Source organism: Anas platyrhynchos, chromosome 4, assembly GCF_047663525.1.
Source record: "Anas platyrhynchos isolate ZD024472 breed Pekin duck chromosome 4, IASCAAS_PekinDuck_T2T, whole genome shotgun sequence".
NCBI lineage: Eukaryota > Metazoa > Chordata > Aves > Anseriformes > Anatidae > Anas > Anas platyrhynchos.
In genome coordinates this window covers 18,001,092-18,018,072 of record NC_092590.1, presented here as the reverse complement: position 1 = coordinate 18,018,072, position 16,981 = coordinate 18,001,092, and the positions used below count along the sequence as shown (strand labels likewise).

At 40.8% G+C, this 16,981-nt stretch overlaps 1 protein-coding gene across 2 annotated transcripts in view; it reads left to right on the top strand.

Moving 5' to 3' along the window:
- LOC101799230 (transmembrane protease serine 11E) overlaps positions 1-16,091 on the top strand; it is a 44,325-nt gene extending 28,234 nt beyond the window's left edge. For both annotated transcript variants that reach the window (XM_072037117.1, XM_072037116.1), the window contains 5 exons: positions 7,633-7,671; positions 11,089-11,284; positions 12,016-12,275; positions 13,017-13,159; positions 14,748-16,091. In XM_072037117.1, coding sequence (XP_071893218.1) covers positions 7,633-7,671; positions 11,089-11,284; positions 12,016-12,275; positions 13,017-13,159; positions 14,748-14,909 — 800 coding nt within the window. In that variant the 3' untranslated portion in view covers positions 14,910-16,091. The remainder of the gene's footprint in view (positions 1-7,632; positions 7,672-11,088; positions 11,285-12,015; positions 12,276-13,016; positions 13,160-14,747) is intronic.
- The last annotated feature ends 890 nt before the right edge of the window (positions 16,092-16,981 follow it).

Here is a 16,981-nt window from a genome sequence, read left to right as displayed (position 1 = left end):
AAAAATAATTCTTGGTGGGGGGATCACAATTCCTTGCAGACCACTTAAGCCAGCAAAGATGCAGAGAGACCAGACAGCTGTGTTGAATGAACAGGAATCATAGGTCAATTGCTATTCTGGATGGATCCAGGCTTCTTCCCACTCAGAAATGATCAGGAGCAACCCCTTGTTCTGCCTCTTGGTGCTTGAAATGGGCAAGATGCAGCAGTGCAGGGAAACTCAAATATGAGCTGTCAAACGACCTTTGTTTCTTAATGGCCCAACCAGCCAAACCATTGGGGTGGCTTGGGATGATGGGTAGCATCCGTCTGGGCAAAGAAGCACCACTTTTCTGCTTCCTTCCAGATAGAAATAGTGTGTGACCATCAACCAAAGAGACTGAAAGGCTTGTGTTTTGTTTTCAGTAGTTGTGTTTTGTGTTTGTTGTTTTTTTTTTTTAATGCTGGTCAGGCCATGGCTTAATGAATCTTAATTTGATGCCTTGGTTAAAGGACAAAACTGGAAGAAGTACAAAAATGCTTGTTAAGAATAACTGTGATCTCATCAAGTTATCTGGTTAGTTGTTTATATTCAGTCTGGTAAATGAGAGAAGTGCTTCAGAGCTGTTTTAGTTGACCTTGAACTGCACCAGGGCTGTTACAGTAATATTCTGTGATTCTATGATTAGTTGCTAGTTAAAAAATTAGCTGATACAAATGAATCACTATGTTTTTATTAAATATTTGGTTTCAGTAAAAGATGGCATCTTGGTGTTACTTTGATTAAGTTGTATGATAAACTTCCTGTTGCTTTTCTTGGCTGTCCCAGGTTAACCATAAAACACTGACTCCATAGGTCTGCTACTCACTACAGGACTAGCATTGTGCAATTGTTACCCATGACACAAAGGAACATAAACACTATCTTGCCATTTCTAGGAGACAGCAACAAAATTTAGATCTTTCTTTGCTAATCCGATTTCAACAGCGCTGTGAGGTTTAGGCAAGCTCCAGTTGGCTGTGCCATTTAAGAAAATGAGGTTGACTCAGGCAGAGAGTACAGAATGGAGCACTCCTGCACTTTCTGAGGAAGAGAAGGTCTCAACTTACAAAGTTCATCCTTCTTCCCCACACCTGGTAGAAGAGACAACTTACAAGAGGTCCTGGAAGTCCAGAGAGGGATCTAGGTTTTGTATTTCCGTTTTCTTTCTCCCTTCTAATATATCCTGTGCAGTACTAATACTTAAGCCAAGGAAAGCTGAGAAGCCCTAGGTTGTTCCACGTTCTGCAGAACCTTTCGGACATCTGCTTCATTGTAAGTTTGATAGTTTTACCAACTGGAATCCCTATTTATCTTGAGGCAATCCCAGAACTTTTTCATGATGGCTTCTAAAAAACCCTTAACCTTTTCATTATAATCCCCTTATCAAAAGATTCTAATTTGGGGGGGCAATAATATAGCTTACCTTAGGTGAGCACAGCTAACTAGTTGAACAAATCCAGGTCAGGCACTTATTTACATGGCATGCTAGGAGGGTCTGATAAGGCGAATGAGTAAGTCTTCCTCCCAGGATCTAATCGTCTTGTTGTTCAACACCATGTCTCAACTTGCACTTCACTCAAAAGTGTTTGCTTTGGGGATCAGCTCCAATAAACTGCCTTCAAACTGGGTGCAACACTAGTGGTCCAGGGCAGAAGCACAGAAGTAAGTATTTTGCCAACACAGGATCTTGCTTGCCCCTTTGTTCCAGGGACTGGGAATAAAGAGCTTTGAGGAGATGGAATCCAAGCTGATGATATTTTATGAGTTCACTTTTTTTTGGGAGGTGAAAACCAAAGAAGGTGGATGGCATAGATGTGGAAAAATAGTGTGTGCAAAACAAAGGAAAAAAGGCAGAATAATACTGTCTTTTATTTTGTATCATCACTAAACAGTTGATGTCCTTTAAACAGAGCTGCAAAAATACGTTGTTATTGGGGTGTCTTCAGGTGTGTTGTTATTATTGAATTCCCTACTTTCTTGTTTAGCCATAGTTTACTTAGTCTCCTAGCCAAGAACAATGATATTTCTAGACATCCACTATAGCTCTGATAAAAAATGGGAGGTGATGGAGATCTCTTTGTTTGTTTCCAGTTGGGTTTGTCCACCCAAATATTTTTCAGTGGAGAAACTAGCAAAGTCCTATCTTCTCCAAGACCAATGGAAAGGCTGGCAGAATAAGATGTCAAATCACAGTTGACTTAGAAACACCCAAGTTAGAACTTGCTCTTCCACTTGTATAGAAAGAAGGTGTCGCAGTTTGTCCTCTGTATAGTTCTGGCACCAAAGAGATCTACAAGGCTGATTTTTTCTTTCCTCAGGGTTTCCTGATTAGAAGTAGTCACCTCATAGCCTGCATCTCTATTAGGCAAAGTGTAGAGCAGCTTGCCAGCCTATTTCCCCTTGCCAGGTAGGTTGGAAGTCTCTCAAAAGGTATTTTTGGGAATGTACTCTTGACGTCAGAAAGAAACTGGTTGCAAGATCACTGGCACTGTTCGCAGTGAGTAGGAAGTATTCCCATCTGTCTCACAGCCAAGGGTTTTGACCGTGAACAATGAGTCACGAATTGGTTTTGATCAACAAGTCAACTGTTATTATTTCTGTTTATCTGGCACCTGGTACTTGCCAAAGCTCCTTGCAAAGTACAGAACCTGGTGAGATGGATTCTCATTTCTTTATCAAGTCTTCTTTGGGAGACATGCAGATGAGTGTCTGACCTGGATTATTGAGGTACGTTTCATCAAGTTGTGGCTCAAAGAATGTCTGTGGCAGTCTGTGCTTATTTTTTTGTACTTGCCACTTGTACAAGCCGCAACAGCAGCCTGCGGTAGTAGAACAGGACATGTATCAACACATTGAGAAACACAGCGGGGATCCTACATTCCCCCACTTTGATGCCATTACCCTAGCATAAGGCGGCAGGTTTCAATATTTGCAAGTCTTATTATCTTCCCCAAAAGGCTTGGGGAATAAACCAGCTCTCTGTTCGTGCTAGGCTTGTGTCTGATCCTGAACAGTAAGAGTTCCGGGGGCTTCCTGGCTCAATACAGCAGACTGAAAAACACACACACAAAAATCCCTCTATTTTCATTGATAGTGATGAAGTTGATGCTTGGTTTGGATGAATCTGCACTTATATATCACCATGCATGTGTCTTCACTGGACATCTGACAACATATGGCATGTTATCCTCACACTGGAGGGATATTATTGAACTAAAGATTTGTTCATCCTTCAGGAGGGGATGATTATTACCAGTTTTGGAGCTACAAAATTCCATGAAAGACAAGGATTGTTGTCTTAATCAGGAAACGGAGAGGAATTAAGTTGTGGATGAAGGCGGAGATGGGGGGAAGTCATGCATGCTAGGACAGGTCCCGTGGACATGAGTAGGGAGGGAAGGGCAGGGTGACAGGGACAATTAGAGGTACACAGCTTTTGTCTTGTCTCTACCGGGTTACTCTCCCCTACTGGAGGAATGAGAATTGCATCATCTCTACCTAAGCTGTGCTTACCTACCTTACCTATGTACCTACTTCCACAAGGGCGCTTAACCCTAGGGAGGTAATTCCTGCTGAGGGAATGGAGAGAATGTAGGAATATTAGTAGGAAGTTGTTTTGTGTGCACGATGTAACCACGGAGGAGTGAGACTTCCCTGATGAGCCCAAAGTGCTTGTGGGTTGCCAGCTTTCGGGACACTGCTGTGTTTCCTTTCAGGTACAGTTCTTGGAACAGGACTTAGCCTCTCACCCTGAAGGACTGCTCTAATTCCCATTTCACCCCAGTACCTGGGGCCTTCGCAGTCTTTAACGTAATTAAAGAGCATTAGGGGAGAGACACTATCCCTCTCTCTAACTGCACTATGGGACAGATTCACTCTGTGGCACTCCTCTTGGCTGCCCAAGGTTGGTGAACTGCTGAAACTTGCCAGGGATCTTTTTTTGGCTACATGTACTGCTGTTACCCTAAATAACGTCAAAATAGGTGATCCCACTGTTTCTGATGCATCTGAGAATTCTGTAATTCCCTGTCTTTGAAGGACTTATGTTATCAAAGTGACAAGGGGCAGTAGAGGATGCTTCCTCTGATGCATGGCACAAAGCTTTGCTTCAAATGCATGTCCAAGAAAATGTCCAAGTATTAGTACTGAAGTGCTATTAGGACTTTATTTATTTATTTATTTTTACATTTTAAATCCTTTTATCCTCTCATTACCCCATTTAAGATAATCCCTACCATGTCTTCTCTGTGGGAGAAAACAATTTAAACATTAGTTATGTGATGAACACAGACCATGCAGTTTGCCTTTGAAGCTAGTGGTTACATTATGGCATATAGAAATCTGCAGTTGGAAGCCTTGAAAGAAAATAAAGCTGCTTGTGGAAATTAGCATCTGTGAAAAATTAGGTAATTGTCCTGGTAAAGCTGTATCAGGTTTTTGAAGCAGCTTTTTCACCTCTGATTTTGAAGGCCTCTCTGGCCCTTTCTAAACTGAAAATGCCCGGTATCCTCTAGTAATGCATTTTCTTGCCTTGATTGAACTTCTTCAATGTAATGTCTGCTCCATTTATGTCATTAAGGGGTTCTGACTGTTATTTTCCCTTTAATGTAATCACTGTTTTCTGTAACTCAAGTGAAATAGGACAGTGGACACAAAATTAACCTTTCTGATGCTGTGACACTGAAGTTAATTAGAGACAAGACAATGCAAGCACATTTTTCTGTAGGAATCTCTGAGTCCCTTGGAGAGGAGTGGTCGCATTCACTCTGCAGTTAGGTACAAACCTGCCAACATTTAGATGGTTGCCAAATAGACATGCAGGCTTTGGGCACTGAAGTCCTTTAGGAATCCTGGCCTTAACTGGCTATTGCATATAAACAATATCAAAATTAGGCAGCTCTCCTGCTTTTAGTTACTCTCCTTTTCTTTCCATTCTTGCTTAAACGTGTATATTCAGCAGTAAAAATAAGATATTAGCTAATATTAATCTCAAATAATAACTGTACCAAGTCACTATTCTCATTCATAGGAAATTGAAGCCGGTAATTTAGGTGTGTTCAAAGATAATTTAGTTAACTGAGTAAACAAAATAACTGTTTTAACTGATCATCCAGCTGGAAAACAGGGGCCTCTTCTGAAGTGTGCTTTCCCTAAGCCATATTTCAATAGATTGCTGTGATTTTAATTTAACCATTAGTTTTCGCTTAAGTTGGGCAAGCTTTAATTTAATAGCAAGTTCCATTTTGCAGGTAAGTTTGCATATTCAAGTTTAACTTGTTCTTGTTTACAGTGGAAGCCTGAAGACTGTTTTCCTAAATGCAGCACAAACAACTATTTTTGCAGCCCTATGTGGTTGGGATGAGATATGACATTTTAATTGTTACTAATTGATGCTTTTTGTTGGTAGTGCAAACAACTAGGGCAACTAGTAAATGAGCAGGGCAGAGAAATTATCTCATGCCTTACAAGTGCTTGCTTCAAGGCAGGGCTTGCAGTATGTTGGTTGGCACAATGAACATCTGTGGCTGTTGACCAGGTAAAAAATGTCAACATTTTTTGATGGTGACAAATGAAAGCAATCCCCAAGTGAGGTAAACCAGCAAGTAACCTGTTTTTTTGTTTGTTTGTTTTGTTTGTTTGTTTCCCCCAGAAATATCATGTAACCCAAAGTGTTCCCTGCTTTTGATGGTACATACTGTGGGTTCAGCTTATCTGAAAATCACGTCAGCTCTGGTTTCCAAAGTTGTACATGTGCTCTGAATTTGGTTTTAAGTCCTGTGTCCTTAATTTTGAGCCCTTAATTTCACCTGTCCTAATCTGCATGATGTGTTCCCAGGTCTGTTAACACCTGCTTTTGCCAGGTGGTTTTTTGTTGTTGTTGTTTTCCCCCTTGTGGTGTTTTCTTTGATACCTCTGTTCCAGCTCACAGTATGGGATACACATACAGAAAATTTTTAGTTTTATTTCAGGTGCCTCATAAAAAAAGCCAACAGAGATATAGACAGGTGCCTTGCAGAACGGCTGCGTGATTCACAGCAAAAACTCAGTGCAGCAAGAACATACCGATTGAATTGCTTCCGGCACTGTGCTGGAACCAGCTGGTTGCTTCTTTTGTCTCCTTGATTAGCTTTGCAACATAATGCAAGTATTAATAATTGACTGCAGGCTTTATAATTAGGCCTTATGAGGTAAATGTCTCTCCACCCAGAGAGGAGTTAAAAAATAAAAATAATCAATACTGCACTCAAAGGCAAAAAGTGTGCTTTCATTGTTGGTTACATTTGTTGGTTTCTTACCATTTTCCTGCTATACAATATTAGAATGACCCTAATTAGTATTCAATTAGTATTGAATGTAGTATGAATTTCCAGGAAACTATTGGATTTTTAGCATGGTTCAAATAAATAAGTAGGGCCAGATTCCTTTCAAAGCACTTTTTGCCAGTATAACCACATAGGTGAAGCAGATAGTTCTTTAGCATGGCTCAGCTCCTGTTTCTTCATTACTTTTTAACTTACAGAAATTTGTAGCACTGCTGAATCCCCTTGCTGGGATCCCCTAGATTTTACTATTTGATATTATTACATTTTGATCTAAGGAATATTGGCAACAGACAGCAGTGTTATGCATGGAAATTCTTGGAGTACAACAAGCATTCCTGAAACACGGAATTACCCGTACTGTAAGGTTTTCTCCATTCTCTGTCATAGTAGTTGAGAACGTGCAAGTGAACACTTTTACTGACAGGGGACCTCACAAATTGCTGCTTGCCCACCAGTAAACCTTTATCATGAGAACAGTTCCCATATATGGTGAATAAGACCGTCACTATATAAATTTTCAGTTATAATTCATCTCCTGTTCTAACAAAAAGCAGCAGTTGGATGCATGTACGTCAGCCCTACCACTGCCTTTCCTCTGTAACATTCCCTGCAGTCAAACTGTATGTACACTGCAGTTCTTTTTGCTTCCTTTTTATATCACAAGCTGCTTATTGTCTTGTTAGGAAATGATGGAGTATGTATCTAGTAATGGTGGATTGCAAACATGCAATTCACCCTGCATACCACGAGCGTCAAGCCCACAAGCAAAACACAAGTTGCAAGAGCACGGTAGGCAACAAGTATGATCCAGAGCCCTTTGCATTCAAAAGAGACTCCTCCTGGCTTGGTGTGGCTTTGGATCGAAGCTAGATAACATTCTGTGTAGCTGCAAAGAGAAAATAAAAATCAAGTAGATAAGGACAGGGATCTGTTGAGGAAAGCTCCAGTCACAGACTGTGAAGTTGTGTATGCTGTACAAGAATTTCTGGACAATTTAAAAATGGTAAAAAGACTGTGATTATCCCCTGGATTGCTGGCAACTAGAGTGGTAGCTCCAGAGGATATTGTCTGGCCAGAGAACAGCAAACTGCACTGCAGAGAGGAATGCACTAGCCAGTGCAAGATCGTGACCACTTATGAATTGCACTGGCTTCTACAGCAGCCCCCATCTGCTCTGCTTCTCATGATGCCTGGTACTCGAGCAGCCATAGGGTAGGATGGCCATGGAGGAGATAAATCTTGTCTGTGCTGTCCTGACCTTACACTGACTTTTTTTTTGTTGTTTCAGATGTGGAGAGGAAAAGAGCAGAAGCAATCTTCAATGACAGTAAGTGAGGGCTTTTTAAGCCTGGGAAAACTCTATTATTTTAATTAGCATTAAGAGTCTCTGAGCCCTTTTCCTGGCCCTTAAAAGCCTTTTCACTTCCTTCTGTCTAATGAACATGACCTTACACTTTGCACAGATGAGAAAATCCTGTTTAGATTAGAAATCCTGCTCAGTCACAGGGAAGTCGTTTGTCAGTGCCTACGAGGATGCTTTAAAACTGTTGTTACTGGCTTGAAAGTCTTCAGTGTAAATGGGATGAAAATCCACTTTAGAAAAAGTCTTACACACAATGCTGAGTTCCTTGATCAGTTGTGTTTTTTGTTTTGTTTTGTTTTGTTTTTATAGTGAGATTTTCCTCCTGTTAAAAGCAATAGCAATTAAGTGAGAAAAGAGCACATGATGAGAAAGGAAAAAATGCCAAGGGTACTATAGACATACCCGATGTTGAGCAGAGAGGAGATCTTCAGGTTCTGCTGCTGTGTGCTGCAGAGCCAGAGCAGCATGCCCTGGTTGATACCTGCCCACGGCATGCTCCTGCCTTCAGCAGTGCTGGTGTGGAAGGTGGAAGGTGCATCTTAAAGGTGAAGTCTGACATCTCTTTAAAAATGGATTAAAACATGTACTTAAATACCTGGTCAAGTCTAATCCTGCCTGCACAGGACTGTCAGTTCTTTCTGCATCTTGGAGCAACAACTGCAGGATCTGTCGCTTGTCCTTGATGCTGTAGCATGACGATTCATCTCCACCTTGTCACCTGTTATTTTCTCATATATGCTCTAAGTGATGAGTTCTACACCTGGTTGTGTACCAGCATGCTGTTCGATTGACACTTTAAGGATGGCAGCCTGGCAGAGACCTGTATCTCACCCTGTGAATGCAAAGTGCCCCTGAAAGCTGGCAGGAATGGGCACATGTGGAAGAGTTTGGAATAGTGGCTTTCAGCATGCTCCTAGAAATTGGGAATTTGACATTTCTTTTGTGTATATCAGAAGGAAGGAAGGACAATGAGGCAATGTGTAGAAGTTAAGTCGGTCTGTGATTATAATGAAAATGTTGTGGGTTTGGGGATGACTAGTAGCATAGAAAACGCTGTGGAAGTAGACAATGCTCAGTCTTCTGAAGGTAGTGTTGTAGGTGGTCTCAGTTGTAGGTAATACGTAAGTTGAGATAGTCTGTTTTAGAGATGTTTGAGCTTTCAAGGAAGGAAGTCAGCCTGTCTGGAGACTTAATAGCCATTAAAAAAAATAAATAAATAAAATAAAAATCTTACAAATCACAGAATCACAGAATGGCTGAGGTGGGAAAGGACCTCTGAAGATCAGCTGGTCCAGCCAAGCAGGATCACCTAGAGCACATTGTGCAGGATGGCATCCAGGCAGGTTTTGAATATCTCCAGAGAAGGAGACTCCACAACCTCTCTGGGCAGCCTGTCCCAGCACTCTGTCACCCTCACAGTAAGGAAGTGCCCCCTCATATTCAGCCGGAATCTCCTATACTTCATCTTGTGCCTGTTGCCTCTCATCCTCTCACTGGGCACAACTGAAAAGAGAATGGCTCCATCCTCTTGACACCCTCCCCTCAGGTATTTATAGATATTGGTGAGGTTTCCCCTCAGTCTTCTCTTTTCCAGGCTAAACAGGCCCAGCTCTCTCAGCCTGTCGTAATACAACAGGTGCTCCAGGCCTCTAATTATCTTAGTAGCCCTCCTCTGGACTCACTCCAGTAGCTCCATGTCCCTCTGGTACCGGGGAGCCCAGAACTTGGACACAGCACTTCAGATGTGGCCTCACCAGGGCTGAGTATCACTGAGGGCAGGATCACCTCCCTCGGCCTGCTGGCAACACTCTTCCCAATACACCCCAGGAATGGATTTCTTCCACCTCTAGAAAGGTTTGAGCTCTTAGCAAGGTAATGTAAAGTAATGGAAGATTAAATAATACTGTTTTTTCAGTTTAAGTGCTGGTGTTCTGGGTCACTGAGAACTACTGTGTTTTTCTCCATGTTTGGAACATTGACCGCTCAGGTGGTTGATTGAATTAGACAGATCTAGGCCCTGAGGATTACCAATAGCTGTCAGGAGGTAAACATGCTAGTACAGACAGTCTTATCAGTTAGAGTACAATCTTCCATTGTCCTTTCATGTAGAAAGTTTTGGACAAGTATCTGTATCTTAACATTTCACTGTTTTCCTTCATTGCAGTTACAAATTTCTGTACAGGGCAGACATTACACTGAGCATATCACCTTCTCAATATTGTGTGACTTTTTTTTTTTTTTTTCCAAATTTATGAACAGCTTTCAATCTGCTGAGTTATTGCTGCTGCTTTTCATTATGAGGTACTATTAACATCACCTTGTGCAGATCCTAGCAGGAAGGGGCAGAGGTTATGCTCTGCGTGGCTCCAGTGTTTCTCTTCTGAGGACTTCAAGGGGCCTGGGGCTTGCAGCTCTTCAGTGAGGTATTACAGATCTCCACCTCGTCCCCCTCTGGGTCACTGTCTGTGAGAGACAGGCAGTGCAATAGTTTGGATGGTATTGTCACTATGCAAATAATTCTTAGCTCTGTCTCTTTTTCAATGGATTGGGATAGTTCTGTCTGCCAACTTTCCTAATGTCTAGCTGAAATCGGGACCTGGTCTAGTGGGTCTTGTTCCAGGTAAGACAAATTTGACACTGGTTGAAGGGGAGAAGACAGCTGAAGCATCTCCCTCAATTGAGGAAGTTTCTAAAGCTACCGGAGAGCTTCAGCTGCACCTGAATGTCTGTTTAGTGGCTGAAACCATGAGTATTTCCATTCCCTTCTGGGTTTGGGGGATAATACTTACCATGGATGCACACTGTGTTGGAGGTATCCATGCCTTTGTCACCTCTGGCTTGGATTGGCACAATGCTCTTTGCCTGAGCAGCTCCCAAGGTCCAGCTGCCATTTGTGCAATGTGCAGTTGCCTTATTCCAATCAACATCTTGCTGATGCAGTCTGCATGCATGCTTGGTAAAAACCCGTGGCTTGGATCATTACCATCTTAGATTTTGCCTTGTTCGAGTTTTATCCTCGTGACAAATCACCTGGGACTGAGAGATGCCAATCCCTATATTTGGGAATTGTCCTGGCTGCATGGTGAAGGGTTTTGATTCCTGATTTATTTGAGCTGTTCATGAAGCTAAACCTGAATGCTTGACCATCATGGCTTACCATAATAGTCAGTTGTTCATTCAGGCTTCTAACAGAATGGGTTGTGCATGAGGATCTCGGTTTTGGGGGGCTGGTGGAAGGTATGTCTTCGTGTTGATGTTACACCTTTAGAGAACCTAGGTGGTGTGTGATTTTATGTACGTTTTCCATAGTACCTGCAGCCTTTGGCAGGCATGTTTACTAAATGGAGGAATAACTAATGCATTCTTTTTCCTTTCTGACAGTCTGTGGGTTACGGCAGAATAGATCAGTCAAGTCAATAGCGAAAGCATCATCGTTGCGAATAGTCGGCGGATTGTCTTCTGCAGAGACTGGGGATTGGCCATGGCAAGCTAGTTTGCAGTACAATAATATCCATCGCTGTGGTGCGACACTCATCAGCAATACGTGGCTCGTATCTGCAGCTCACTGCTTCAGAGAGTAAGTTCCCAGCTTAGAGAGAATCTGCAGCAGAATGTGCACCATTTGGATCGAGCTGGGGGGCTTTCCAGATTTCCAGCACACCCCTAACTACTCAGGGGAACAGTTTTCTGCCTTGGAAGGGAAACACATTTGGCACATTAAGGGAAAAGAAAAAAAAAAAAAAAAAAAAAAAAAAAGTGAAGAAAAGGTGATGTGACTGAAATGATAGTGTTTTTTTCCGAATGTTTCTAAAGGTTTTCCTTGGTGTTATAATTAGGTTGCTGCAGCTTCAGGCTGCTACCAGAAGTTATAAAAAACCACATTCCTCCCTTTCCGTTCAGCCACGTACTCCCAGCACTCTTTGTTTCAACTGTGGCAGTTGTGAAGCTGCAGGGCATGTACGATGAAACAGCTGCTTTAACAAATTATTACCATGCAAAAAGAGTAAAGGAGATGACTTTTCTAGCAGGAGGGCTTTTGGGCCTGATTAAACCCTGTAGCCACAGTCTGGCTAGATCAGTGTCGAGGGATCAGAGGGAGTAGGAGACTGTGACTGAGGAGGAAATTGCTGTCTTCTAGAAACAGGCTAAAATGATATGGGGTATAGTGTTATTGGAAGTGACAGATGCCTTACAAATCTAGAAGGAAGCTTGCCTGAAGGGGTTATGAGGGAAAGGTGTTTGTCAAGTTTAAAGTCCCAAGTACTTACATTCACAGCTAAGTATTTACAGCACTCTTACCTTTTTCAGCATGAGTCACCCTCACAAGTGGACTGCTACTTTTGGAGCTCTTTTGAAGCCACCAAGCTTGAAACGATCGATCAAGACTATTGTTATTCATGAAAAGTACCGCTACCCAGAGCATGATTATGACATTGCGCTTGTGAAGCTCTCTAAACAAGTCGAGTTTACAAGTCACATACACCGTGTGTGTCTGCCTGAGCCATCTGAGACTTTTCCATACGATATTTATGCTGTCATCACAGGCTGGGGAGCACTTACAAATGACGGTGAGTCCACCGGGTAATCCATGTGTTGCACAAACCATGGTGCTGATCTGCTAGTGAATTGGTATCACTTGTGTAGCCTGTATGTTGTATGGCAGCAAGCCTAGTTTTTGTCTAGAAGCAAAGATTTCTCAAATATGTGAGCAGCAATTTCTTGCTCTAAAATTAGACTGGCTGAAGACAGAGCTACAATCCACTTAAGCAGAATGTAGCAGAAATGACCTCCTTTTCCAGGCTTTCCATTTCATATTGTACATTCTTCAGATAGGTAGTCTAGCCATGCATGTGTTTATGTAATGCCTGAGCAAATATTCTCCCACCTCTAGCCAGAAGCAGATAACTCTGTAGGCTTTCAAGAAAATGTGCAGAGTGAGCTGCATGTAGTGACTTGCCCAACCTCGCGCTCTTATCAGGCCAAGCTGTGAGTACCTTTAGCAATGGAATCAAGCTGTCTTGATTTCATATCATCTACCCAAATTGCTAGGTAATTTGCATTCCATGGTATTAGATGGAACATCTGTAAAATACAGCGTTGTACTTTGGGCACTATATACCATGCAATCATTAATTCTGTTTTAATAGTACAGTTTCTAAGTGAAATGGAGTATGCATACTTTCCTTAAGGCATAACCTAGAGAGAGTAACAATCAGTACTTCTGTGTTAAACAAAATTAAGCTGGTCCTCCATAAGGTAACATTATTTATCAACACAATTGCATTTACTCAAATTATTCATTCCCTCAGGTCCAACTCCTAATGCTCTTCAGGAAGCAACAGTGAAACTTATTGACTCAAATACTTGCAACAAAAAGGAAGTGTATGACGGAGACATAACACCCAGAATGTTGTGTGCAGGATACTTGGAAGGAGGAGTAGATGCTTGCCAGGTAACCATAGCTGAAAATTTGCAAGGAAAACTGTTTTAATGCTGATTCCAGTATTTGGATGATCAAACTTTAACTGATAGTTTATTAGTCCTTAAAATGAGCTCTGTTCAAACAAGAATTAATATGTAAAATGAAATAGCATTTATTACATTTTACTTAGCAAATAAACCTATACTAAGCTAAAGTTGTATAATATTCAGAATGTAAATCTTTCATGGCACAAAGTGGAATTTCCATTCTGTAACTCAAAATAGCTGCTAGGAACCCATTTGCTTTTCATAATATTTTCTGTGAAATCTAATAATTTGTTTTCAAAAATACCAACTGGATACACCATATTGAAGTTTTATTCCTCCATTGCTACTGTTCCACACCAGCCCCTTGTTTAATGGACAGCAAACCCCTACGTTTTCCTTTATACTAGAGGATTAATAATACTACATATTATTATATTTAATGTGTGCCTTGATTTCAGCAAATTGTTCTGCAGGAGCTTTGGCAACTAATTAAAAACCATGTGCAAAAATGCACAATTGCACATTGAAATTAAATGACAGGATCATCTTATAACAGATCTGTTACAATCTTTGGTAACAGACTTTGATCAGCAAAAGGAAAACTGTGAAGCAAAGATAAGGAAGCTAGGCATAAACTGAATAGTAGGGACACATGTATGATGCAGAGTTGCAAACATTGCAAAGCAATGGTTATGTTCAAGCAAAAATATTTCCATAAGAATAACTTTTAATAAGGCAATTTCTATTCATGTTACTTATAAAGAATATATTTGTAAGTGCTGGTTCAAAACAGGACTCCAGAATCGCAGTCCTACAGATTTAAGCAAAACTCCTTGCAGGATAAGTCCTGGAGACCTAATTCCTCTGTTCCTGTCCTGCTCAGCATTGAAGAAACTTGAACAGAAGAATCCAACTGCTGTGTATTTCAGTTACGTCTTTTGATGGGTGATGGGGAATTTGTTCTGTTCTGTGAGGATTGCCTTTGACACTGCAAGGTTTCAAGCCTAACAGTTATCACTGCGTCATACTATTAACAGTATCTGAATTCAGCCTTTGAGACTGACTAAAGTCTTAAGGAGATATTATCTAGTTAGAAGACCAATTTCCTGAAGAAATTCTTTTTGAAATGTTATTGCTGCAAGTGACTGAAAGAATTTGCTGAAGGGATAGTGGTTACTGGAGAAAAAAACAAAACAAAACACAACTCTTGTTGGCTTAGAATGATGTATATATTTATGTTTCCCTACTTTGTACGAGGAGGAAGACAAGCCAGTGTGAGGAATGTTTCAAAAAACAGAAGAGAAGGGATTTTTTGTTTGTTTGTTTGTTCATTCATTTTTAATTAAAGGATATTGTACAACCACAGATCAGGAGACTCCATGGCAAACAGGCAAAAGTCAGTGAATTCTGACTCAGATTTCATAAGCAGATTGAATTCTGCACAAATGGCAGCTCTTGAAATACTACTTGCTTTTCTCTCTTATTGGATGCTCCCTCTTATCTATGGAGAGAAACATATTTTCCCTCCTGATAAATTAAATCTTTTATTTTTTTTCCTCCTCTTTCTCCAGGGGGACTCTGGGGGACCACTGGTTACTCCCGATTCTAGACTGATGTGGTACCTCGTGGGAATAGTGAGCTGGGGAGACGAATGTGCCAAACCAAATAAACCTGGAGTTTACACACGAGTGACTTATTTCCGTGACTGGATTACCTCAAAAACTGGCATCTAATTCCAAAACCAAAAATGGATTTAACTACATAGGTTACACGTAACTCATACTTGTCTGTAATTGTGAAAAGTTATTTTTTTTTTTAGTATATACATTCCTATGTAGTTTTGGTCAAAGCAAACTTTGCCCGCAGCAAGCACTATCTTTTCTGTCAGAGATCCTAAGCCCTTGTAAATTTATACTAAGCATATGAGATTGCTGTCCTCATCTTTGAGCTTTGAAGCATTCTCACTTAGAAATTATCAACTGTTGTCATTAAACTAACATTTAAAAGCTAGCTATTTAACTCCTTTATAAACACAAACAGTTTCCGGGGAAAAAAAAAAACAAAACCTTCAACCACAGCTGAGGTCTGAAGATGTCCACACTCTAAGCATAGAGGAAGCTGAAGCAAATGTTGACACAGCTGACTTTCTAGGAAAGTGAACTCTTTATTATTCGTATTGGAGAGTATCATCTGCGCCGACTGTATCCAAGACCCTGGATATTCACCCTGCTTGGCGGTCTTGGTGGCTAAAAGGGGATCAGCCAGGAGTGAGAACAGGTCCTAGTTAAGGAAGAGGAGGATTTCTGTGCTTGCAGTAAGTTGGAAGAGCAAAGACAAAAGCTTCATGTTCTTATTTTTAAGCACATTTTTAACAGGGGAAAGAAAAAGGAGGATTTTATGAAGTTCAAATTACAGCACTTCTGTGATAGCATTTTCAAGTGTCACAATATCCCTGTACAGTATCTGTACAATGCCCTTCTAAGCAGTCTGTTCAACTTGCAGTGTCCTTATTATACAGAAATGCTAGCTTTACCAACATTTGTTTGTAATATGTCTCCGTGAACAACCTCACTGGAAGAAACCCCAGCATTTAAATTCATGCTAAAGGAAAGAATTATTCACCACAAACTGGGAACTACCTTTTACTTCAAGTCAAGAAATTGTGTGCTTTTCCAAGGGCATGCCAGCCAACAGAAGCCATCTCACTGCAAAGAAAGTAAACAGTGATAAACTCTCTTGCTTCACTGATGGATTAATTTCTGCCACGAATAAATATGATCCTGTTTTATGAGGCCATTTCATATTAAAGAACAGTCCAGATGAGAACTTCAGGGTAAATGCTATCCTTATACATGGATTAAGCACTTTTCCTACCTCTGTGCATGACATCTCATATATTGCTGGTGGAAGGGGGATCAGTGACGTGACTCTTGCTATCCCCTACAGCCCAGGCCTTCGATATGAGGAACCGAAGTGACAATCTAATACCATCTCCTTCTTCTGTCTTCGAATGGCCACCAGACTGCTTAGGCTGTGAACGCAGGACTCGCAGGAGTCTGTACAAGATGTGAAAGAATCTGCAAACCCCACAGCTGAACTTAAAACAGAAAATCTCTCTGAAGCATCTTGACTCCCCTTCTACTCAGGATTTGGTCTCTCAGCTCTTTTCCTGTGCATGATCAGAATCCATGGGAATAGGATGCTTGGCATTTCCTGAAAAGTCAGACCCTGAATGAAAAGTCTACACACAGATGGAAAAACCTACATTGAGGCCTCAGGGTGGTGTAGGGGGAAGCGATTGTCTTATTTTTTTAGCTCTTTCCAAACTTTTTTCATACTTTTGAATTTTGGCTTAAAACAAAACAAAACAAAACAAAAATAACCTTATCTCAGAAATAATTGAAGGCTTTAGTTTAGCTTTGCCTTTGCTGTAATAGTATCTCTATTCTGATATTCCATGTCCATTTAAAAATTAAAAGGATCTTGGGACAGTTAGGAGGATAGTCAGGTGCAGCAAATCTGTTTTCTTAATTTATTGGTGAAGTTTGTAATTTATGCACTTTTGAGTTGCTGCTATTTTTAAAGTAAGAATTTACTCTGGGCTAGGTTATTACAAAATAGAGACTGTACAGAGTTTTGGATTAGGTCACCTGGAAACACAGTTTTCTTCTAGTATTCAGGTTCCACTTTTTATTAAAGGTATCATTTGGTAAGAAAAAAAGGACACCTATTTTTTGTTTTACCCCTTACTGCTTTGAAGGTGAATGCCTTGCTTATAATCAACTGATGAGTTGCAATTGAAAGC